This window comes from Lolium perenne, chromosome 2 (genome assembly GCF_019359855.2).
Source record: "Lolium perenne isolate Kyuss_39 chromosome 2, Kyuss_2.0, whole genome shotgun sequence".
Lineage (NCBI taxonomy): Eukaryota > Viridiplantae > Streptophyta > Magnoliopsida > Poales > Poaceae > Lolium > Lolium perenne.
In genome coordinates, this window is record NC_067245.2 from 131,215,339 (window position 1) to 131,240,527 (window position 25,189).

General features: G+C 48.7%; 1 protein-coding gene across 1 annotated transcript; it reads left to right on the forward strand.

The window, feature by feature from the left end:
* The first annotated feature begins 8,814 nt into the window (after positions 1–8,814).
* LOC127333445 (uncharacterized) lies at positions 8,815–20,816 on the forward strand. The gene is made up of 10 exons (XM_051359830.2): positions 8,815–9,021; positions 17,235–17,427; positions 17,505–17,590; positions 18,403–18,487; positions 18,982–19,060; positions 19,211–19,338; positions 19,444–19,530; positions 19,642–19,754; positions 20,107–20,237; positions 20,434–20,816. The coding sequence occupies exons 1-10, from the start codon at positions 8,939–8,941 to the stop codon at positions 20,544–20,546; spliced, it is 1,098 nt and encodes a 365-aa protein (XP_051215790.1). The 5' UTR covers positions 8,815–8,938; the 3' UTR covers positions 20,547–20,816.
* Positions 20,817–25,189: the final 4,373 nt, after the last annotated feature.

Below are 25,189 nucleotides of genomic sequence, written 5' to 3' on the forward strand. Positions count from 1 at the left end.
CGCCGTGAAGAAGAGGAGCAAATTGCGACTCGCCCCGACAATATGAACGAGGATATCACAACACGCAGCCGAGCAAGAATCGTCTTTGCACACCTTACCTATCGGCCACGGAGCAACTCGAAGCACCGTGTTATCTACATTCTTACATCGACCCAAAGGATAAACTCGAAAAGTCCAATCATCTGCTCAGAAATTGTCGGCAGTTCCTCAAAATTCGGCAGTTCTGCGACGATCTTAGGGCCAAAGCCGCAGCAAGAGTTCACTCAATGGAAAGAAGAGCGGCACCCTACGATTATCCACCAGAACCATATATACCAGAAGGAGGAGACAAGTATGTACCAACCGAAATATTCCCAGAGTCTCGCGGACAGGTCAGCATGATCCATAAAACCAGTTTTTCAAAGAGAGAAGTCAAGAAGTTTTCGCGAGAAGTAAAGTACGCAGAGGTTGCTATGGTCGACGCACCTGAATATATCGACTAGTCAGACCAAAGCATATCTTTTAGCAAAGCGGATCACCCGAAGGCCGTTCCAAGGCCCGGTCACGCTGCCCTGGTCCTTGAAGCACAGATCGGAGGGTACAACATGAGCAAGGTATTCATGGACAGAGGAAGTGGTCTGAATCTGTTATTCGCTAGCACAATGAAAGCAATGGGCCTAACGGTTGACATGCTAAGAGAGTCCGACACAGGATTCCGCGGCATCATCCCGACCTGACCCGCTTACTCCCTTGGTAAAATATCACTAGACGTAGTTTTCGGTACACCTAGCAACTTCAGAAAGGAGAAAATCGAATTTGAAGTGGTTGATTGGGAATCTCAATATCACGCCATCCTCGGCAGACCAGTGTTTGCCAAATTCATGGCGATACCTCATTACGCATACCTAAAGTTGAAGATGCTAGGCAATAATGGGACAACAATAACCATCCACGGAAGCTTTTCCCGTTCAGACAGCTGTGACAGGGATTTCCAGAAGATCGCCTCGAAGTTTGGGGTTAAGGAAGAGCTCAATGCACTCGACTCTATTACAGACCACACAAAGCCACCAGCCGATAATCGGAGCGTAAGATCCGATGAATTTGTCGTCGCAAAGGAAGCAAAGAAACAGCAAGTGCACCCCTCTGACCCGAAGAAGACAGTCAATACTTCGGCAGATCTTGTTGTCGCATAGGAAAGCGCGCTCATCGAGTTCCTCCGTGAGCGCTGGGAAATATTTGCATTGGAACCATCCAACATGCCAGGTATTCCCAGGGAACTCGCTGAGCATGCCCTTAATGTTGACCCAAAAGCCAAACCTGTACAACAGACAATGCGCCAGTTTTCAGAGCCAAAGAGAAAGCAATCGGTGAAGAAATTAGTCGGCTCCGCAAGGCTGGATTCATTCGGGAGCTTAAAGAAGCCGAGTGGGTAGCCAACCCAGTCATGGTGCCAAAGAAAGATACAACAGATCTTCGCATGTGTATCGATTATACAAGTCTCAATAAGCATTGCCCTAAGGATCACTTCCCATTGCCCCGTATTGACCAGATAGTCGATTCTACACCAGGATGTGGTCATCTCTCCTTTCTCGATGCGTACTCCGGGTATAACCAGATCAAGCTTAAGAAAGAGGACCAAGAGTTAACTGCGTTCATCACCCCGCACGGCGTTTTCTGTTACAACGTTATGACCTTCGGGTTAAAAAACGCAGGCGCAACTTATCAGCGGTGTATGCAAGCTTGTCTTGGAGAGAAGATCGGAAGGAATATCGAAGTCTACATCGAGGATATCGTGGTTAAGACCAAGCACGCCGCTACCCTTATCGATGATTTGCGAGAAACCTTCGACAATCTCGACAGGTACAAAATCAAGCTAAACCCGAAGAAATGTTTCTTCGGGGTGCCAGGAGGACAAGTACTCGGGTACTTCATCTCGGCTAGAGGGATAGAGGCCAATCCTTTGAAGATCAAAGCTTTCTCGACATGGATCCGTCAAAGAATTTGCACCAAGTGCAACAGTTGGCAGGACGGCTGGCAGCGCTCAGCAGGTTCATCGCCAAGCTGGGAGAAAAAGCTTTGCCCTTCTATCAGTTGATGAAGAAGTCAGAAAAGTTCGAGTGGACAAACGAGGCACAAGAATCTTTTGATAATTTAAAGAAGATCTTATCGACATCCCCAGTACTCGTAACTCCACATGAGAAAGAAACAATGCTCATGTACATAGCAGCAACGGCGCAGGTTTTCAGCAGCGTCCTAGTTGTTGAACGAGAGGAGGCAGGAAGAGTTCATGGCGTGCAACGACCCATTTACTACCTTAGCGAGGTACTCACGCCAGCGAAACAGAGATATCCTCATCTCCAGAAGATAGCATATGCGGTATGGAGAACAGCTCGTAAGCTACGCCATTATTTTACGGAGCACCCGATTATCACTACTACAGATTAGCTTACCGCCGGCGCACCGAATTTGCTACCGCCGGCGGATTGGCAAACGCCGGCGACTACCATGCCGGTGGTAATATAATACCGCCGACGGTTCCCAATCCGCCGGGGGTAAGCCATCCTATCGCTGGCGTTTTAATAGAACTGCCGGGGATAAATATTAACCCCGCCGTTTTCATGATCGCTAGTGCGCCGGGGGTATGTCTCGCAAGAAAACAAAAAAAGGTACGTTGGTCCTCCCTGACTTGGGCAGGCCACCTCGTGCAGGGCACAGATCAAGAATTTTGCACCAAACACCCTAAAAGAAAAAAAAAGAAAAAGCCATCACGTCCTCGTCACTGTCCAAACGCCCTCCTTGAGCACCTCCTCGATCTCCACGATGAGGTCGTCAGGGATCTTGGCGCCGAAGCAGATGCAGACGAGGATGCTGCAGATGGTGAGACGGCAGTAGGCCATGACGCGGATGGAGCCCATAGAGGCGTGCTCGGCGCGGAGGCGGCGGAGGTGCGCGCCCATGGCCCACTCCCGGATCCACGAGAAGCCCTTGACCCACGGCGGGGACATGATCTCGGACACGAAGTTGCGGCGCAGCGCGCGCCAGAGCGGGCCGTAGGGGGCGGAGTTGACAGTGCACTTGCCGACGCTGAAGAGGAGGCGGATGGGGCTGCAGCAGCTCCGGCGTGCCGTCAACGGAGGGGCGCAGCGAGGAAGACCACAACGTGGAGGATGGGGAAGAGCCAGAGGGAGGGATCGATGTGGCGCCTTGAAAAGGGGGAGCACGGGAGGGTGACCAGCGACGGGACCTGCAGGCAGACGGCAGTCACCATCGATAGGACACACAGAGAGAGGGGGAAAGAGATGAGGGGCGTGGTTCTCTCCGCTGTTCTTTCGTGATGAAGGGGAAGAAGGAAGTGGTTGAGGGGCGTGGCTGGGGCTTGTCTTGTGGTAGGTGGCTCGGTCCAGGCCTCGTGGGTGGAGTGTGGGGGAAATACCCCCGGCGAATTAGACTGGAAGCGCCGGCGGTAATTTTTGGCCAGGTTGGCCCATCCAGCCCATTTTATCTCCAGCGGTTGTAAATCGTATTCGCCGGCGATAGTAAACTTACCCCCGGCGGTTTCGGGCCCAAACCGCCGGTGGTAAAGGGAGGCTCATCCAGGTGCCCATCCAGGCGCTTATCCCCGGCGTTTCGAGTACCAACTCGCCGGCAGTAAGGCCCCTATCCCCGGCGACCAGAAACAAGCCCGCCGGCGATAACTTACCCCCAGCGACCACAAATCCTTCCCGCCGGCAGTAACAAGTGCGGCTATAAGCCTTTTTCTAGTAGTGTATTGTGGTAAGCAAAGCACCATTGAAGAATATACTTACCAACCCAGAAGCTACGGGTCGAGTATCTCAATGGGCTATCGAGATAGCACCACACGATATAACTTATGTCAATCGAACGGCAATCAAGTCTCAAGTTCTCCCAGATTTCGTGGCAGACTGGATTCAGTCGCAAACTCTGGCAGCACCCGACATGTCTTGCTCATGGACAATGTACTTTGACGGATCGAAGCGGAGTACAGGTGCAGGCGCAGGAGTAATACTGATATCACCACAAGGGGACAAGATGAAGTATATCCTACTCATGAATTTCTCCCTGCCGACAAATATTGAAGCAGAATATGAAGCAATGTTGCACGGAATGAGGATGGCCAAGGCATGTGGAGCAACCCGCCTGGAAATTTACGGAGATTCGAATCTGGTGGTGCAGCAGTCGATGAATTTATGCGACGCAGTCAGCGATAATATGATTGCCTACCGTCAATTATACCAGAATATGGAAGCCAAATTTGAAGGGTGCGAACTCAAACACATCGGCAGAGCCAGCAATGAGGAAGCAGATGCTCTAGCAAACATTGGATCCATGTGCTCCCCCATTCCAGACGGAGTATTTTATGAAGTCATTGCTCAACGATCGATCAAGGAGAAAGTATCGGCACCTCCGAAATTATCGGCTGACGATCCGGAAGCAAGACCGCAGCAAGATGTCGAAGAATCTCTACCACAATTCACATAACATGTCCTCCTTCTCGAGCCCCTTTGGACCAAGCCTTTTCTAGCATACTTAATAGAGCAGCGATTACCGGAGGATCCGGTGGAAGCCAGGCGAATTGTGAGACGGTCTAAAGCCTTCACTGTAGTGAACGGAGAACTCTACAAGCGTAGTATTTCTGGTATCTTTCAAAGGTGCATTGCCATCGACGATGGAAAGGCTCTACTACGCGAGATACATGAAGGAACTTGTGGTCACCATGCAAGCAGCAGGGCCCTTGTGACGAAAGCTTTCAGAGCAGGATTTTATTGGCCAACGGCAGCATCGGATGCTCGAGACCTGGTACGTAAGTGCGACCCCTGTCAGCATTTTGCATCAAAACCGCATGCTCCTGCAACAGATCTAATGACCATACCTTTGGCTTGGTCGTTCGCGCAATGGGGACTCGACCAAGTTGGACTGCTGCCAAGATCATCGCCTGGAGGTCACACGTATCTACTGGTCGCAGTCGATAAGTTTACCAAATGGATCGAGGCTGTACCTGTCACAAATCAAAAAGCCGAAACCGTCGTCCAGTTTTTCAAGGGAATAACTTGTCGGTTTGGCATGCCTCACAGCATCGTTATAGACAATGGAACTAACTTCGACTCCAAAAAGTTTCAGAAATTTTGTGATGACGGTGGTATCAAACTAAAATTCTCCTCAGTTGCACATCCCCAAACCAATGGTCAAGTCGAAAGGATCAATGGCTTAATACGAGATGGCCTTAAAAACCGCCTTACAGGTGCAGCTGGAGCTTGGGTCGAAGAATTTCCATCTGTGCTTTGGAGTTTGCATACTACACCCAACAGATCGACTCAGTATACCCCGTTCTTTTTGGTATATGGAGCCTAAGCAGTTTTGCCAGCCGATGTTCGATTCGAAGCCCCTCGGGTGACTGCATACACGGAAGCAACTTCCAACAATGCGCTGCAAGATGCCGTGGATCTCCTTGACGAAGCTCGGGACATCGCCTTGGCAAGAACAACGGTGTATCAGCAGGCGTTAAGAAATTACCACAGTCGACGAGTACGTAATCGAAGCTTCAGTGTTGGAGATATGGTACTGCGACTAAAACAAGAAAGACCCCGGAAGCTCGAATCTCCATGGGAAGGGCCGTTCATCATCACTAAAGTGATACCAGGGGGAGCTTATTGTCTCAAGAATCCAGCCTCGGGTGAAGATGTTGAAAATCCTTGGAATGTTGCACATTTGCGACGATTCTACGCATAGGATACAACTATCATTTACTTGTTACATGGCATCTCCTCAGCTTGTCTTCTATTATGAATAAAATTTCTGATTGGGTTTCCACCCTTATTGTTCCAGGCATTATTACCCGAACAATTGTTCGGGTCCTCCTTATTGGCTCCTACTCCCATCGGGAGCTTTGGCTAAAAATACGTCCATACAGTATCATTAACTAATACTCCCATCCGGAGCTGTAGTTACTGATACGTGACAACCCATCCAAGCCTCGAGAAAATACGCGAGTGCTGCAGTCGATGGACATATTATTACAAACAAGGCTCAAACCGGTGCACCGTGTAACGAAGTCAAGTGCCTAAATTCCTCATTTAATCGACGGGTGTCACTCTTACAGAACATACACATCGACTCCGCAAAAACTTGCAATTACAACGGAGTCGTCGGGTGAGCAGGCTGACTTGATCACTCAGCCGCCCTCGACAAAAAATATTAATTGAATTAGCAAATTCACCAAAAGTACATGATGTATAAAACACACATCAAGTAACATACGGGATTACCCGTTGTAAACACAAGGTCATTACATATATATGTGTACATAACTTTATGGCAGGTTTCCTTGGTCTTCTCGGGCCTTCAGATCCCTCTCGATGCTTGTTTCCATCCGGGAGATGATAACATATGCGGGATTTCTAGCAATATCATAATATTGGTCTAATCTCCTACTTGTATTTGCTATGGCCTTCAAATCTAAGGTCGGATGACATGCTAAAACTGAAGCAAGATCAAGTTCGGTGCCAGCCAGAAGTTCCTTCCGCACCAACAATCGAATCCTTTCTGGAGTCTTGAATCGAGTAAACAAAGCAGATAAAGTCTCGAGTGCTTGGTCTAAAGGAAATAAGGTTCTCCATACCATCGAGAGATGAGCATTATACTTATCAAAGTAATAATGCACCTTCTCTGCCCGATGCTTAAACTCGTCCACGACAACAGCCTTCGGTCGATGGGACCACAATTCATGCTTCGGGTGAGCAACATTAGTCATTGCCTCGATCTTTTCGTGGATCCTCCTGTTTTCTTTTGATTCATTAGAAGCCACGACTGTTGAAAAGCAAAAATCAGTCAAGGAGTATTCAAGCTTCGATAAAAATGGAAAGATGGATGGACACTTACAGCTCAAGCTTTCAGTAGCAACATGGAGACGGTCAAGAGCATGTTGTTCAATTGCGGTAGCAATCTCGCTTTATCTCTTTACCAATGCTGCCATCGCACAAAGGGTGACTATGTCTTTGTTTAGCCGGGTTATTTGATCACGCAAACGGCGAACAAGATCGGATTTATCGTTAGTCGAAGAATTTAAAGAAGAATCGGCACGAGAAGAAGTTGGAAGAATCTGCAGCACAACTCTGAGTTTAAAAAAGTATTGGTAGAAACTCCCATCGGAAGCCACCGCGAACGTCGGCCAGGACGTGCTCGATGACGGGTCAACAAGGTACACATTACAACTCTTCTTTGGTTTTTCATTGCGAGTAGATATTGTGGCCGCATACTTTTAGGAACAAGAACACCTCATACATGGAGATGTTGAACGAGGTAAACATTACCCCACTCCCTCCGTTCGATGCTAGGATCAGGAGAGATGAAGACGACGCGGATGAAGGGAAAGAAGGGGACGAAGGGGAATAAGATGAAGGGGACGAGGGTGTGGTCGAGGTGGAGGCCGATGGAAAGAGGACGAAGAGATGGGCGAACAACTACACGGAAATAGAAGACGACACCTTGTGCCAAGCTTGGGCCGCTGTGGGGATGGATGCAGTCTCCGGCACTGATCAAACAGGGAAGCACTACTGGCAACGCATCGAGGTCAAATTTCATAAACTGATGCCACGCGTTCGCCATCCTGTCGATCGCACGTACCGATCCCTCCAAGGACGTTGGGACGCGATCAAACCGGCCTGCAGCCGGTGGGCAACAACAATGGACCAAGTGGTGTCGAATCCTCCTAGCGGCGCAACTGTGGATGAATATGTGAGTGAGTATGTTTTGTACAATTGTAGTTTAGCTTTGGTGACCACATATTGACGATTTATTGTTTGGTTTTGCAAATGTAGGACCGCATTCCCGATGCGAGGTACAGAGACATGGCCGACAGCAAGGGCAAGAGCTTCACCATGCGTCATTGCTTTGATGTGCTTCAACACCACCCCAAATGGCAATTGAGGGACGAACAAATAGCACCCAAGAAAGCTGCAATGGTTACGCTCGACGACACCGAGGACGAGAAGAAGGGTCGGAACGTTGACAAGCCGGAGGGAAACAAGAAGACCAAGGAGAGGCTCAAACTCGAGGGGGAGACTGCATTGTTGAGGGACAAGTTTGATCAAATGATGAAGTCCAAGGAGGTGATAGCGGCCAAGACTTTGGAGATCAAGCTTGTCACCATCGAGAAGAAGAGGAGGTGAGTCTTGCCAAGGTTGAAGCCAACCGAGAGGAAGCAAGAAACAAGACCAAGTTGAAGGAGATGAGGATCAATATGAAGAAAACCAAAGCAATGAAGCAACTATTGGCCGAAGAGATGAAGATCATGATAATGAACACAAAGGATATGAATGAGCAACAACTGAAGTGGTGGAAGGAGGCCTCGGCGGAGATCATAGACAGACGGAGACTAGCTCGTGAAGAGGCAAGTGGTGGTGGCTCGGTGACTCATGGATGTGGTGGCGATGATGGTCATAGCGGGCCAACCTCGGTTTGATGCTGGCGGTGCGAGAAGATTGTGAACTATGAACTATTTGCTATGATTATGTTATTTGATGTCTGCACTATAAACTATGCATGAATTATTTACATTTGATTATTATTTCTTTAATCATATGTAAAATCTTTGATAAAATCTTATCTTTACGGGTTCGGAAACCGTTGACACAGAACATAACTCGTAAACCAGAACTGTAAAACAGAATGCAGAACAGAGCACTCTGTTCTGTATCAACTATTTTATGACCCGTAAAAACGAATTCGATGCTCCAAGAAGAGCGAATCGCCGTTGTGAACCGGGCCGGCCCGGAAACAGCGATAGGAAACAAAAAGGTACGCGTATGTGGGATAACTGACGCGTTGAGCGTCAAATAGGAATTGCCGGTGCCGTCACGCTTGGAGCTCTAGCAATCTTCACATCTCTAAACCGTCCCTGATCCAACGAGTCGAGCCAAGTACAAGAACTGAGCTCGGCGAGATGATGTCGCCGAAGCCGTCCGCCTCCTCTACTGCGGAAGGTGGAGGAATTGCTTCAACCTCTCGCTCCGTGCCAACGGCGAGGTGAAGTTTCTTTTTTTCTTCACTCCTTACCCTGTTTCTCAATCACCTCAGCCCAGTTGCGGCAAGGCACGAGATCTCGCTGCTGGATTTGCGTTTATGCACTTTTCTTCTCTTTGATTTTATAGCGTGACCACTCTCATGAGGCGATACTTGTTCGGAAGTGACTAAATCAATGGTAAATTTCCGATTGATTTAGTTTCCCCTCTTCGTTTGCTAGCTCGAGTCTGCGCAACTCATTATGTTTCTCCATAAGTTACGGGGAGTTATGTGAGAGTCGCAGGTTTACTCCAAATACCCAGAATCATTAGACAGATGCATCATGAGCCTGTCATTCGTAGTAACCATCGGGCACATTAAATCATATCCACTTAAATTCTAGATAAACTGAATAGTTTAACCATTACGAATGGGAACATGGTCATTTTGTTGTTATTGTTGTCAATTTGATACTTATGCATTACCGATATTATCTGTTCTTACTAAGTGATGACTTGCTTAAACAAAAGTGTGACAACAAGAAATTGTAATGTATCTTATCCCGGTTAAGCGAAGTGGAACTGCTTATTCTGTTTTAAAAGGTAGCTCTGGCAATATTACTTTAGTGATAATCATACATTAGGTTTCTTCTCAGGTGAAGTATTACAAATATCACAACAGAATATTCAGTTAAGAGTAGATTAACATAAATATGGTACTACTTGCTATCTAACATTTACGGAGTACTTATTATACAATACTAACTCCACCCCCAGGCTTAAGGCCTATATTTTTTTCAGAAAGTCAAACTATGTCAAGTTTGACCAAGTTTTTATCAAAAATCATTAACATGAAAAGTACAAAATCAATATCATTAGATAGATAATGAAATATATTTTCATATGGCATCAACAAAATATCATATTTATTCATAGATTCTTCTAAAAGTTTGGTCAAACTTTACTTCGTTTGACTTTTCAAAAAAATAAAAAAATAAGCCTTTAGCCTTGGGATGTAGGTAGTATAAGGTATTAGGTCCTTGTAACATATTGTAGTGATTACTGCAATTATCACTAAAAATGGTGATAGACTGGTTGGTACATACTGGCTGCATAAGTATTGTCATGAAGGGTAATAGGATAAGGCCCTAAGGCAGGTATTGGTAGCCTGAACGGCAAGGGGGGGAATGGCGTCCTGATGGCACCGAAGCCTAAGTGGCAGGGATGATAAGGGGAAGGAGACCACATATAGGCCGAGAGAGTATTGTCTTTGTATAGAGGCCTAACAATCAAAAATTATATAGCGAATCTTATCGGCAATTTTCTTAATGCCCAAGAGAAAATATATCTTCCTAATTTAAAGATATGCTACATAATTCGGGGATTGAATATCTTATCGCATAACTGGATCTCATAGCCAACATGTTTCAAAACCCAGTGTGCAGCTTGTCCTCAAGTTGCCACATTTGGACCATGCAGCACCTGGATGGTCATCACCAGCAGGAGTGATGGTACCGTGTCTGTTGGATTGTGAAGCACACTACCGTCGGAACTTGAAGTGCTGCCAGCTCCAAAGAACCACTCTCTGCCAAAAGTTGCTAGTATTTCTCTTGGGGTAGGCACATATTTTATCTTGCTGTTCTGTGGCCTTCCGAGAACTACCTTGCCAGCATGGTGAAGGTGTCCGAGGTGGACAGACGGCCACATGAATTGGGGAGCTCATGCGATGGCTGACAGTTGATGTTTACGTGCTACAACTGTGTACATCGTGTTTAGAGACACACGTTCTGCATGCATGCCTGCTGCACCATTACAAGAACACATTACCTGGTATGGTGTCTTGGAGGAGGGCTCCCGTAAGTGGCAGCCACAGCTGCAGAGGTTCAGGCCACGAAAGACTGCCTCTCTGGTGCAGATGTCAAAAATAGGGGTCAACATCATACCATGCTGCACCGTCTATGACGTTAATTGCTTCTCTGCTGCAGAGGACCTTGAAGGCCAGTGCAACAGCTGCTAAAGCCCTCCTCTCGCCAGACATGCAGCTGGTCTTTGAGCTGGTAATTGGCGAAAGTAGTTGTAGGACACAATGGATGAGCAGTGAGGTTCCGAGACAGATGCTGCTGCAGGTTACAGAAGCGTGACAGCTCATGTCGATGGCATCACCTATCAGGATAGTAACGCTAAAACCAGCGACGCTGACTGTAGTGTCGGTGTATGAACCAAGGGTTTCATGGCTACTCTCAGTGGTGTCGCTTTTCGGAGCTGTTGTTAAGGTTGCCAGAGAAGACAGTGCAGCCGTGGCTTGACATGTGGGGCTCCCTCCATTGCAGTTGCGAGCCTCCTTCATCTCAGAGATAGTGGAGTCGTGGCGCTAGTGCATTAGCTTTGATAGTTATTGTCATGACACATCCTCTCCTTGCACTGTTGGGGCAATGTACTTCACATATCAAATATAGAATAGTTTTGCTACCCCTCTACATTGCCAAGGATAAAACAAGCGTTGCTAGGCGTATACTTTGGCCATAGGCGGTGGATTATGCGGGTGGTGAGGTTCTCCATCGGGGAATCGTTCTCTCCCTTGAAATCGATGATGGGGTGGGAGGGAAGAGCCGGCGTGAGAAACGGAGAGAGGAAGACGTGGTTGTGGCGGGTTGTCAATTTTGCCGGTGGTCGCTGGCACTGCTGGTTGCTGCTGCTCCTCTACACAGAGGTTCTTTGCAACGATTGCCCCTCTTCTGATTAATGCTGCTCTTCTAAACCCTACTGTAGTAACCTCCTTGGGCCAGATCAGCTTTAAAATCATGGGCCTAACCTTCCTCTCTCTTGTTTCCTTTACTTTGTACTTTTCCTCTTTCATATTCATCCTCCCAGCCCACCCAGCAGCCCTGGCTGTGCAGCATTCCTAGGCGATGTCTACTGCTTCCTTGAACCTTGATATTGCCATAGTATATTTTCCTTGATCTCCGATAATGTGCTCTTCTTATCAATTACCAAATATTATTCATTAGTTCGAGAGAGACGAGCTAGAACAAAGAAGCCCAGGGGCTCAACATATTGTTTCCACCCTTTTCGGATTTTATGTGCTTAAATTACCTAACTATTGTGCCCATATTGTTATAGTTTACTTTGTCGAGAAAACGCAACAGAATTTGCGTCTCATTTCATTGAACAGTAAGACATCAGAGGTACAACTTCCAAAGAGGAGGAACACACAAACACACACGTGCACAGACACGACCGCCCTTAACTTCAGACCACAACGACATTAGGCCTGGCCCAGCTTTGCCTCCAGCCAAGAATGGCAAGGCGCCGAGACTTGGAGCAATACGGCAGTATCTGTTATGGTCGGTCTGACCTATACACGTAGGAAGCCCACTAGTGGCTAGTTATGGGCTTAGCCCAAGTAAATTAGGGGCTTAGCCCAAGTAAATTAGGGTTTCGAGGAGGCCGTCCTCCTATATAAACACTTGTATCCCTTCAAGATTAATCAGACAATAATTCGATGTATCATTACTGTCTCGTCTCCTGAAGGGAGACGGGAGAACCCTAGCCCCCGCCGCACCAACCCTAGCCGCCTCCTTCTTCCTCCGCGACGGCGCCCAGCCGCCGGCGCCGAGCTCCCCAACCTCTCCGCCCTCACTTCCACCCTTACAACCTCCGCCCTAAACCCGGTAGAACCCTAGTCTCTACCACTTTGGTATCAGATTGCCTAGGTCTCATGGGTTCCAACAGCCCCCCCGTCGACACCATCGCCGCCACGTCCACCGCCGCCACCAACATCACTCCCACCGCCATGACCGGCGCCCACGCGCTGCAGGGGGCCGCCGCCGCCGCCAACGGAGACCAGGCCGCCGCCGTTCCCACGGGCCTCGACCTCCTGCCCGCTACTTTGGCGGACCTCGCCGACGACCTCCGCGCCATCCGCTTCGAGCTCGCGGAGATCGGGGCCGGCCGCACCCGCCGCCCCAGCCGTCCGCCGTTCCGCCGCCGCCCCCACCGACCGCGGTTCCGCCGCCGCCGCGCCATCGGCCGCTGCCCGCCGCCGCCCACCGCCGCCTCCGCTGCCGGCCGGGCCGGCCCGCGTGGTGGCCGCCGTCGCCCTCGCCGATTCCCACGTGGACCGACGCGGCGCCCGTCTACACCCATACTGCGCCGCGGACGACGGTCCGGCCCGCCCGCCCATCGCCCTGGCGGTCCTGGCGGGTTTGCGGGGCCTTCGCCGCAAGCACGTCCGTCAACCCAAGCCGCCAAAGTGACACCCCCGAGGTCCCGCCCGTGGCACCGCAGCCGCCTCGCTTCACGGGCCGGGAGTTCGCCACTACGACGGCGCCACCGACCCCGAATCGGCCGAACCGGTGTGAGCGGTTTTCGAGCGGCGGACGATCAAGACCGACCGCACATGGATCGCCTCCTATCACCTACGGGCGCCGCGCGCGGAGACTTGGTAGTACGCCCTCGGCGGGATGAGGGCGGGATGCCGCCTTGGGAGCGTTTCCGCGACCCGTGCCTCCGCCGGTTTGGGCCGACCCTCCGTGGCGGCCGCCTCGCCGAGCTAGGACGCCTCGCCTTCACCACCACGGTCCAGACTTCGCCGACCGCTTTCGAGCGCTCGCGTGCCATGCCCCCGGCGTCTCGGCACGCCGCCCGGCGCCGATCTCTTCGTCGGCGGCCTCCCCGGGCTACATCCGCGTCCAACGTCGAGATGCGCGAGCCGGCGGACCAGAGACGGCCATGTACTACGCACGAGCCTACGAGCGGCGCGCCCTCGCCATGCGGCGGTCTACGCGCGGCGTGGCGGCCGCTCGTCCCCGCGCCCGCCCCGCTCGACGCCCACCGCCCGCCACGCCCGCACGGCCTCTGCGCCCGCAGCCCTCCTGCGCCAACTCGCCCCTTCAAACGGCCGACGGTGCGGAGCAGTTTGAGCGGCGCCGCTGTGGTCAGTGCTTCAATACGCGATGAGAAGTACGCGCCGGGCCACACGTGCGCCCGCGTCTTCTACTTGGAGACCGTCGACGACGCCGACGTTGAGGCCCTCACCGCCGAGCTCGCGGCCGCCACCGTCACTGAGGCCGGTGTCACGACCTACGCGCCAGTCGACGCGTCCGCCTTCGTCGTGTCTCTCCATGCTATGGCGGGCATCAAAACGGCAAAGACGATGCGCCCGGTGACGATCAAGGGAGCGTCTCACTGCGCTGGTGGACACGGGCTCCACGCACAACTTCCTGTCCAACACCGCCATGCGCCGCCTCGCTCTCCAGCCGGCGGGATCGGAGAAGTACAGCGTCACCGTCGCCAACGGGGATCGTCTTACGTGCCAGGGCGTGAAGCTCCGCGTGAGTACGGCGTTTCATCCTCAGACGGACGGCCAGTCCGAGGTCGTCAACAAGATCCTCGCCATGTACCTGCGCTGCATCACCGGGGATCGTCCACGGGCTTGGGTGGACTGGCTGGCGTGGGCCGAGTACTGCTACAACACGTCCTACCACTCCGCGCTGCACGCTACTCCCTTTGAGGTGGTCTACGGGAGGCCACCACCGGCGATGCTTCCTATACGGGCGCACGGCCCGTGCGAGACGGCGGATGACTGCTGCGTGCCGCGACGAGATGCGGGCCGAGGCGCGCCGGCGACTTCTTCGGGCTCGACGGTGGCCAGGAAATACTATGATGCACACCATCGCGAGGCGGAGTTCGCGGTGGGCGATTAACTGCAGCTCGCCTTCTTCACCGGGACGACCCGGTCCTTGGACCCACGCTCCGGGCGCAAGTTGGGACCTCGTTACGGCTGGTCCTTTCCGTGTGCCGGAGCGCATCGGCACGCTTCGCCTACCGCCTTGAGTTGCCCGCAGCTCGCGCCTCCACGACGTCTTCAACGTCGGCCTCCCGAAGGCCTACCGGGGCGACTCTCCTTCGCACCACCAGCTCTTCCACCTACTTCGGATGGGCGTCTAGAGCCCGCCCGGCGAGTGTGGCTCGCGTGTTGAAGGCCCCGGCTAGCCGCCGTGGTGTTTGGCACGTCTTGGTGCATTGGACCGGCCTGCCCGAGGACGAGCGACTTGGGAGAAGCTTGGAAGATCTTCGCCAGCGGTTTCAGGTTCACTCGAGGACGAGCTGTTTGAGAAGGCGGGGAGAGATGTTATGGTCGGTCTGACCTATACACGTAGGAAGCCCACTAGTGGCTAGTTATGGGCTTAGCCCAAGTAAATTAGGGGCTTAGCCCAAGTAAATTAGGGTTTCGAGGAGGCCGTCCTCCTATATAAACACTTGTATCCCTTCAAGATTAATCAGACAATAATTCAAGATCATTACCGGTCTCGTCTCCTGAAGGGAGACGGGAGAACCCTAGCCCCCGCCGCACCAACCCTAGCCGCCTCCTTCTTCCTCCGCGACGGCGCCCAGCCGCCGGCGCCGAGCTCCCCAACCTCTCCGCCCTCACTTCCACCCTTACAACCTCCGCCCTAAACCCGGTAGAACCCTAGTCTCTACCAGTATCATTGCTGTTGCCAGGCGCCTACAGGGATGGTTGCAGCTCCAGGACTGCCATGCCAATGCACCTTGCAACCATGTGCCTAGAGAGTTGGTGGGTGAAAAGGCAGGGTCCGGCTCAAACTGATGTAGCTTTCTCGGGTAAGTGCCGGCGCCGGCGTACATTGCGCCTCGGAGGCCTGCCCCCTATGTAGCAGTCTACGCTAGAGCAACGCAACACCGAACTCCAACTGCCGCATCAGGCACTCCACCTGTAGCCAGAGCAGCGCTTTCAAGAAAGGGAACAACGTTGAGACACCACCGCTGCCCGGTCCAGTATGCTGGACTTAGGGTTTCCCCCGGTGCTCGAGGAGGAAGTCTGGTCGGGGTCATGAAAATGCCTCCAAGGAGGTAACATCACCCTCAGGCGTCGCTGTTGGCAGCGCATGCCGTCACCGCGCAGGGATCTCGCACCGACCCATGACAAGGACCTCCGAAAATCGTTGATGCACGGGTAGACCGGAGATGACGGAGTAGGTTGTGGGAGAAGACCAACAACACGGGGAGGGAAGCCTAGGAACGTTGCAGCGGTGGCCTGGAGGGGTGGGAGGAGGGAGAGGCTTGGTTGGGGCAAAGGAGGTGCCATGGGCCTGCGCAGACCCAGATCTTGGCGCCAAACCTCCGTCGCGCGCCACACACGTAGCATCCTGTCTTCTTCTTGACCTTTCACGCAGGCAGAAGCCTGCAGTGCCACCGCATGCTTTCGCCGCGTCGCCACCGAGATCCAGCACACAGCCATCCAAACGTGGGCCCCGTTGACACCATCCGACGGTGAGGGCTTCGCCCGCCGGCATCCTCCGGCAATGGAGAGGGAGGAGGATGTCTTGGGGCTGCTAGGGTTTGGCTGCCCGAGTCTCCCCATTGGTAGCGGTGCGGGGCGAGGAGTCTATCCTTAGAGCATCTCCACTCGGAGGGCCTTTAGGCCCCCCTAAAGGGCTATGAGGGGTGCCAACGCGAAAAATCGTGCCCAGTTGGTCCTCCCAATTTTGTTCTGGCGCCGACATGGTCCAATTAGTAATCCTGCGCCCCCAGGTCGAACCCAACCCATAGGGGGCTAGCTGGGCCGCCGGATGGACGAAATAACGCACTGTTGGCGAGACTAGTAGAAAACACTACCCATCTCGCCCTTTCCACCTCGCGACGGCCACCCCTACCCAGATCGCCGCCGCAACCACCCCTCTGCACCGTCTGCCGTTTGCCTCCGGTAGAAATCCCTCCACCGCCGCATATACTTTTCCGCAACCCGCGCCACCGCCCCGCCCCATCCCCGCCGTTGTTCCCCACTGCCACACCACCACCCATATTCCCTTCCCACCCCGTGTCGACCTTGCATGCCAGGTGTTCGGCGGTTTGCCAAGGCGATAGACTCGGACGACGAGGAGATACTCGCCGCTCTGATGGGCTTGGAAGTCGTTGTCGCCATTGCTGCGAGGGAAGCCATCGGCGACGAGGAGCATCTGACGATCCTTGTCGCCCTCCTGGCCATGATCGTCGAGGAGGATAAGCTGAGGATTGGTGGTTCCGCGCCGGGGCGGCGCAAGAGCAAGCCGAGGCAGAGGATGGAAGGATACCACATCTCTCCCCACCCCCCACCCCCACCACCACCACCACCACCTCATACGGGCGAAAAAACGGCATCGCTGGACGTTTACTTTAGCTTACCATCTATAATATATTTGATTGACCAAACAATGATTATTCATTGCTCTTGTGCAGGTCAACACCATTGCAAGTAATTCATATTTTGGGAAACTTCGTTAGAATTTGGTCTGTGTACTTGCTATATAGCTACCTATCCAGTAGTGGGGATTCAACAGTTGGCTTTATCTTCAGTTGCCTTGTACTAGCTTCAGTCATCTTTTTAGTTGTACAGAAGCCTTGGAAAGGTCGGCCTCTGCCCAACTCACAGGTGTGTGTGTACATGCTCTTTTTCTTGAGATTATGTTGCCTGCTGTGTTTCATGCTTTTTATTGATTATGGCTTCAGGTAGTTCCTACAGTTATCAATGGCGGAATTCTGGCATTATACTTTGTGCTGTGGGGTAAAGGACTTCTTGCTGGTGGACCACTAGTGTAAGTATTACTATTCTTTTAGCACATTGATGTGTGCTGTATGATGTAAGGATGTAAAAAGGAGTATCTGGTGCTAATTTAAATCCCTGTCTACACACAATCATGCAAACGATATTTGAGCCAAGAAAAGGAAATGCATTTATTAGATCTATGTCCTTGGGGACAATCGATCTAGCTCTGACACACCTCAAGGTGTAACAACGAAACAGAAAAACAAGATTCAGAGAATACCGCCTTAACACATGATTCTATAGCTTAATTTAGGAGGAATTCCAGGATTACAATAAGCAACTAAGCCGAACCACGAACAGTGGCGGCAGAGGGGAATAAATCCTAATCTCAAGATGCCTCTTCACAACGAAGGGTGTGCGGATTGAAAGGAAAAGAGCTAGGTGACAAACAGCTGAGTGGTTGAACTCGGGGTGCCAGCTGTAAAGCGTTGGTTCGTCGAGTTCAAATGGTGTGCATACATCTTTAACGAATCTGGAGCATTGCTTGCTTGATCAACGGTTGTCGTTGCTTCCGGCACACATGTGTTAACTGGAGATTGGTGACACTTCGTCATATACAGCTTATAGGCATGACAAGCTCTTTGGTTGCATAGGACAGTTGATCCATGTTTATCCTTGCCATGTTGGATGGATAGCTGAGGACAACAGTTAGTATGATTTCATTTGGACGGGCTTGCACTTAGCTCCTGTAAAAATTTAATACATTTCCACTTATTCTGCATTGCCTTAACATCCTAGTTACTATTATTAATAGAAGTGTCTGCCTACTAAGCTGCATTTTTTTTCTCTTGTTGAATCTAGTGCACTGCTGGCGGAGTATGCAGGTGCTGTTCTTGGAGTTCTCTCTGCTGCTTTATATGGAAGGAAGGTTAATATATGGAAAAAGGCAAGTTGTTGATATCTTCATGTAATTCACTTTTGCTGATTATAAGTTGTTGTGCATAACCAACTAACCAAGAATCTGAATATTATCCCTGTTTGGACTGATTTCTATATAGGTGGCACCCTGGCCTCGATGATTGTGTACTGACTAATAACTGTTATTCATTTGGAGTGGTTACTTTAATGCACAAGCACTGACACTATTATCTGTCCAGTATGTTCAGCATGAATGCTGATAAGCACAAATAAATAGCAAATCTGTCATCATTAGTCCATCTTGCTTTGGTTGAAAGGTATTTCAGCATAAGTGTACAGATGATTGTGCATACAAGTCTGCGTGTGTGAAAATTCGCGTGAGGAACTTGTGTTTTCTTTTTCAGTTGAAATCTCATTTGTGCAATTATGGTTAAATTACTGGATGCATAACAATTGTTGAATTTTCTACCTCATCTTCAGCTGAATTTCCTAAAACATGCTATGTTTTCATTGGACTTGTAGATTGGAGGGCTTGCTGGTATGCTGCTAGCATACTATCTGTTATCAAATGGTTGGGCTACAAGAACAAATTCACCACTATGTATCCCGTTGCAACAATCTGACCTGAAATGGCATACTCTGCATAAGTACACAGTTTTTCCTGGTTAAAACTTGCTCAAAATTGTAGGACATTATCTTTGTGTATTTTGGACACCTGCGAATGGTGCTGGAAGTCCTTGACTTCATACAGATAGCTTTGGAAGTGAATCGCCGGAGAAAGCTACACAAATTACTGGAATGAAAGAAATGGTTGTGCCAATTACTGCTGGAATTTTGTCTGCTTTGAGGAGAGTATTAGCTCGACGAGTCTCTCTCAAGGTACTCTAATTACATTAATCTTCTACCCTTCTATTTATCTTCTTTACTTGATGCTTACAAGCTTTATATGAATCGATAATCACCAATCACGTTATTCCTCTGCAGAATCAGCTTAAAAGACGGCTTCATGCAATAACGGTTGCTTCTGCTACATGTTTTCTTTTTCCATTTGCAATGTGGGATACAATTCTAGTGAGTGCACATTGTTTATTCTCTAGTATGCAGTACGTCCTGTCGTTTGGATGTTTTCTCACCCTTTTTGTTTGATATGTAGTAGTAGTAATAGTTGTTTGTTGATTGCAGGGTTCAGCATCTGACAGCATAGTCAAACTACAACTTCCAAGCTGGGCATACTTGAGTACTGTATTGTTTGGAATGGTGCTTATATTCTATGTTGACAATGTTGCCGAGGAAAAGTAAGACTCTTCTTGAAAAAAGGAAAGATAAATTTGCATTAGATTTTTTTAATAGCTCAAATTCTTTCATCAGTTTCTTATGGTATTTTATCTGCATAGTTAGTTCTTACCTTCATGTTAGCTCGACACAGAGCAGATTATTTTCTGGAACCTTTTATCCCTTGAATGTCTTCATGGGTAATAATCATATAAAAGTAGTTTTTTTTTTTTTCCATTTTTGAATGACTGTTGAGTTACATGTTATTTCTGGCATTTGCATTTTTAAACATAAGTGATGAACCATCTATTTATTTTAGGTCCTATTTGCTTTGTCATAATGATATTTACTCTATTGTTATTCACTGTCTGGCAGCTTGCATCTGGTCTTCTCTTCTCCAAGGCACTTGATGGTTTCAGCAGGTTGCATAATTGTTCTTGAGATATTGTACAAAATGGATTTCTCCCTTTTGGGCTTTCTGCTTTGTTCTGCGATTTTAGGATTTGGTGAGTTTTGTGGTCTAGTCCATTTTATATCCATTACTGAAATGTACAGTTTCTCTCAGAGCTATACTTTGCGTATAATACCACATTTGCTTGTTCATATTCAGAATAGTCTAATTCTTTAACTGGCTATTTTGGTCACCAAGATTTGTTCGCTCTTTATTTGTTCCGTGCAATGATAACTCTTATCCTTATGTAGGTATTTTGGAAGCAACATCCCTGGAGAGGTCAAAAAAAAGACCATTAGAGACACATGAGCTGTCGAATGGATCATTTCACAATCTGTTGCCGATTTCAGCACTTCCAAGGTAGAATGAGGCTGCGGCATGTACTAATATTAAGGCGAGAGGTTTGAACATAAAACAGTAGATACTTGTGAACTTTGAATTACCATTAGCCTTGTCATATGCTGATTTTGAAAGGGAGGGGGGCGGGTACAATAGGATCTTTACTATTTTCTTGAGAGACTAGAAAACGTGCCCTTGCGTTGCAACAGAATAACGAAAAGTAAATTTTGGACGAAAAACTTGCGCGTCCCAAATTTTACTTCTTATATAATACGTTGAGTATTTTATTTTTAAATGCTGTGAAATTGATCCAGGAACCCTATGAAAATACAGTGTCGTCAGGCCCTGTCCGCACCGTCAACCTCTCGGCTTCCCACTATCACCTCAAGTGCACTCACCATCCGCAGCCTCCTCACCGTTGTGCTGACTAAGAGAACCTTAAGTTGCACAACATCATGGCTTATATTCAGGCCATCTCCCCACTCGTCCCTTATATGCTCTTGTGTTTCTATGGGTTAATTTTCTTTTCTACCAGAAAATCAAACTGGTTAGCAATATGCGACGCATCGTCGCTCCTGTGGCAGGCAATAAAGTGTAACATCTTAGAAAATCTGTCCACGACCACAAATATAGAATCATGGCCTCTCTTAGTACGCGTCAAACCTAACACAAAATCCATACTAATATCTTCCCATGGTGTAGTAGGTGCCGGTAAAGGATTATACAAACCGTGAGGTTTTAGTTTGGACTTGGACTTGTTGCAAGTAATGCATCTCTTCACATACCTGTCCATATCCCGCCTCATCTTTGGTCAATAAAAGTGATCAGCAAACATGAGTAGCGTCTTCTCACGCCCAAAGTGCATGTGATTCGGTGATTCCTGCAATAAGAGCAAAGACACAGACGATTTTTGAACACATAGTTTGTTAGCTCTAAACAAGAACTCATCATGTATGTGATATTTTTCCCATGCTTTACCAATAGCACACAAGCGATATGGTTCAGCAAAATCATGATCAGTAACATATAAATCACATATAATCTCTAATCTAGAAATTTTAACATCAAGTTGAGTTAATATCATATTTTTCCTAGATAAAGCATCAACAACAATATTATCTTTTCCCTTCTTATGCTTAATAATGTATGGAGAAGACTTAATGAACTCAATCCACTTAGCAAGACGCCTATGCAAGTTAGATTAAGCTTTCAGATATTTCAAAACTTCATGATCAGAATGTACGATAAATTCTTTTGGCCACAAATAATGTTGTCAAACCTCAAGAACTCTAATTAAAACATACAATTCTTTATCATATATAGGATAGTTCAACTTAGCAGCAGATAGTTTCTCAGAAAAATATGCAATTGAGCGACCCTCTTGTATCAACACACCACCAATTCCAATACCACTAGCATCACATTCAATCTCAAATTACTTATTAAAATCAGGAAGTGCAAGCAACGGTGCAGAAGTTAACAATCGTTTCAGTTCATCAAAAGCATGATCTTGGGCTGCACCCCACTGAAATACAACACCCTTTTTCAGTCAATTCATTCAAAGGTGCAACAATAGTTCTAAAATTGGGCACAAATCTTCTATAAAGCCGGCAAGACCATGAAAACTTTTTTACTTGACTCACATTCATGGGAGTAGGCCAGTTTTGAATTGCTTCAATTTTAGATGAATCTACCTCTACTCCATGCTTAGAGACAACATAACCCATAAATATGACCTTATCTTTGCAAAATGTGCACTTCTCAAGATTACCATAGAGTTTATTATCACAAAACACTTAAGAAACATGTCGAATATGCATAGTATGATCATATTCATTGCAGTTGTAAATTAATATGTCAAACCACAAACTTGCCAATAAAATCACGCAAAACATGATTCATCGGTCTCATGAAAGTACTAGGTGCATTAGTTAAACCAAAAGGCATCACTAACCACTCATATAAACCAAATTTTGTTTTAAAGGCTGTTTTCCATTCACCCCCTCTTTCATCCTAATTTGATGATAACCACTACGCAAATCAATTTTAGATAAAACAGTAGCACCACTCAATTCATCTAGCATATCCTCTAAACGGGGAATAGGATGACGATATCGAATAGTAATGTTGTTTATTGCTATACAATCTACACACATGCGACATGTACCATCTTTATTAGGAACTAGAATAACAGGAACAACACACGGACTTAGGCTTATGCGAATATAACCTTTGTCGAGTAGCGCTTGCACTTGTTTCTATATCTCTTTCGTCTCTTCGGGTTAGTCTTGTGATGTGGTCTAAGACCCCGTTTGTGGCCCGATCTTGCGATTGACCCGAAATCCAAAGGAGGAAGAGAGGGAGAGCGCGAAGAACACGATGAACACGAAGAACACGAGGAACTCACGCACGCACACCAACCCGATACAATCGATACCCCCGTGGCTCGATGGACCACGCCAATAGAATCAACCCGGAAGAGACGCGCGGTAGAATTCCGTGCAGAGAGATTGGTGAGGGAGATGAATCTAGGAGTGGGAGAGAGTGTGGGGAGCACTAGAATCTCACACACCAAATCCAATCATCCAACAAGGGTAGCCTTGATACAAAGGGGATGAAACCCTAGGGAGACAAAGCTCAAATCCATGTCTAAGCCTAAATCTTGTCTAAGGGGTAAAGGGGATGACCTAGGTGTTTATATAGAGGTACAAGGCGACTTGGGTCGAAAAGGTATGCGGTTGATTGACTCGGGCCGTTTCCGGTCGAGTCAGCCCCGTGAAATCCGGTCAACCGGGCGCCAACCGGGCCTGGGACCGGACGGCCTGGCGCCAGTGGCTACCAACCGGCGCCGAGACCGAAGTTCGCAAAGTTTTTCGGTTTGGCATCGATGCGATGCCGGTTGTCGCCGGTGGATCCGGTCTGGGGTCTTGGCTCGACTCCCGGACCGGCCTGGCCGGCCTGGGGCCCGGTTTGGCCGAGCCTCGGGCAGCTAGGCCTCTTCCTCCCGCCTCTTCTTCCTCTTCCTTCTTCTGTTCTTTCCTTCTTCTTCTTCTCTCTTCCTTGCACCATGGGAGTTCCTTCTCTCTTGGTCCTTGTCGATGTCGGCACCTATAGACACAATGATGATAGGCATGAGGTAGCATACCATTCAAGTTGGTGTTGAGGTCGACTATAGAGAGGAAAGAGTTCACCTTGACATATATGGCGGGGGTGTGTGTTGTTGGTCCACTTGGGGGACTCCTTGGCCATGGTGTAGCGTCGACGATAGGCGGGGCTGCACTTGACGGTCTTGAGGTGGAGGTGTCCGAAAGCCACCCCGCATCATCTCCCCCCCCTTGGGGAAGAGTCGTCCTCGACTCTTGTTCCTCCTCGATGATGTAGGCCATGACGGTTCTCCCATGTAGTAATGGATGGACAAAGTCGCGGTTGAAGAAGAACTTGGGGAAAAACAACTTGCGAATGGAATGCTTGTGGATGCCAATTTGGTGATCGGTGAACAAGAGGCTCTCAATCAAATACGAAGCATCAAGTCGTTTCTCCAAGAGGCATTTGGCAAAAATGGGAACCAAAAGAGTGTCGATGTATCCAAAATTTGGTAGGGCAAAACTTTGTGCATGTAAATGTTTCCTTTGTAAAGTGTCAAAAATGTGATGTGTAGCATTGTCCCAAACAAATGGAACAATCAAAAGGCAAGTAGTGGCGGCAAAATTTTGGGCAAAATTTTTATGTGCAATGGCAAAGAGATGGAAACTTCTCACTTGGGAAAGTATGGTTGGCGTGAGCCGAGTATGAGTATCCTCAAGTGTCAAAGAATCCGTTTCAATTGCCATAGATGAAAGGAGAAATCCAAAGAAGAGCAACTTTTTGTGTGACATGTGGCACAAGATGCATAAGATGTCTCTCACATGCATGACATGGTCCTTGAGATTCTCGCAGTGTATGATGATAACATCAAGGCATACAACAACCATTGTGCCAACAAGATGTGTCAAGATATGTTGCATAAGAGGCAAAAGAGGTGACGAGGCATTGGTCCAAACCGGAAGCTCGACAAGACAAGCCGGAAACACACGAGGGCGAAGGAGTTTGGGAACATACCCTTTGGCGTGAATCCCATGGGTTGGATCATGTATCTCGTCCGTGTTGGGGTAGCTCTCAATTGCGCGTTTTGTGAGCTCATGCTCCGTAGCGGTGGAAGTTGTCATTCGGGTACCTATACACACAAAAGAGAAAACAAAAAGCGTGTGTGCATGGTAAAGGAACACATCATCCATCATGATGTTCCATGTCTTGTGCACATCACCATTAGTGTCAATCAAGATAGTATGAAATGCATGGCGATGGTGCGTATGGCAAGAAGGTGCATTCATGGCATGTGGTATCTTGGGATCATCAAAAATGGAGAAGGCTATGGGGGCCATCTCATGGACAATGAAATAAGCATGCTTGCATACCAAGCATAAGAAAGAGCAATTGTTCACAATCTTGGAAGCAAGGAACATGGAATAGTGCAAACATTTTGGGCAAACCATGTTCAACATGTTATCATTGTTGTCGACAACCCTATGTAAAGAGCAAGTGTTGATCAAGGGTGTCACAACACAAGCATTATCATAATCATTATCATTGCAAACAAGCGTGGAAAAAGTAAAACTCTCGTAGCATGGC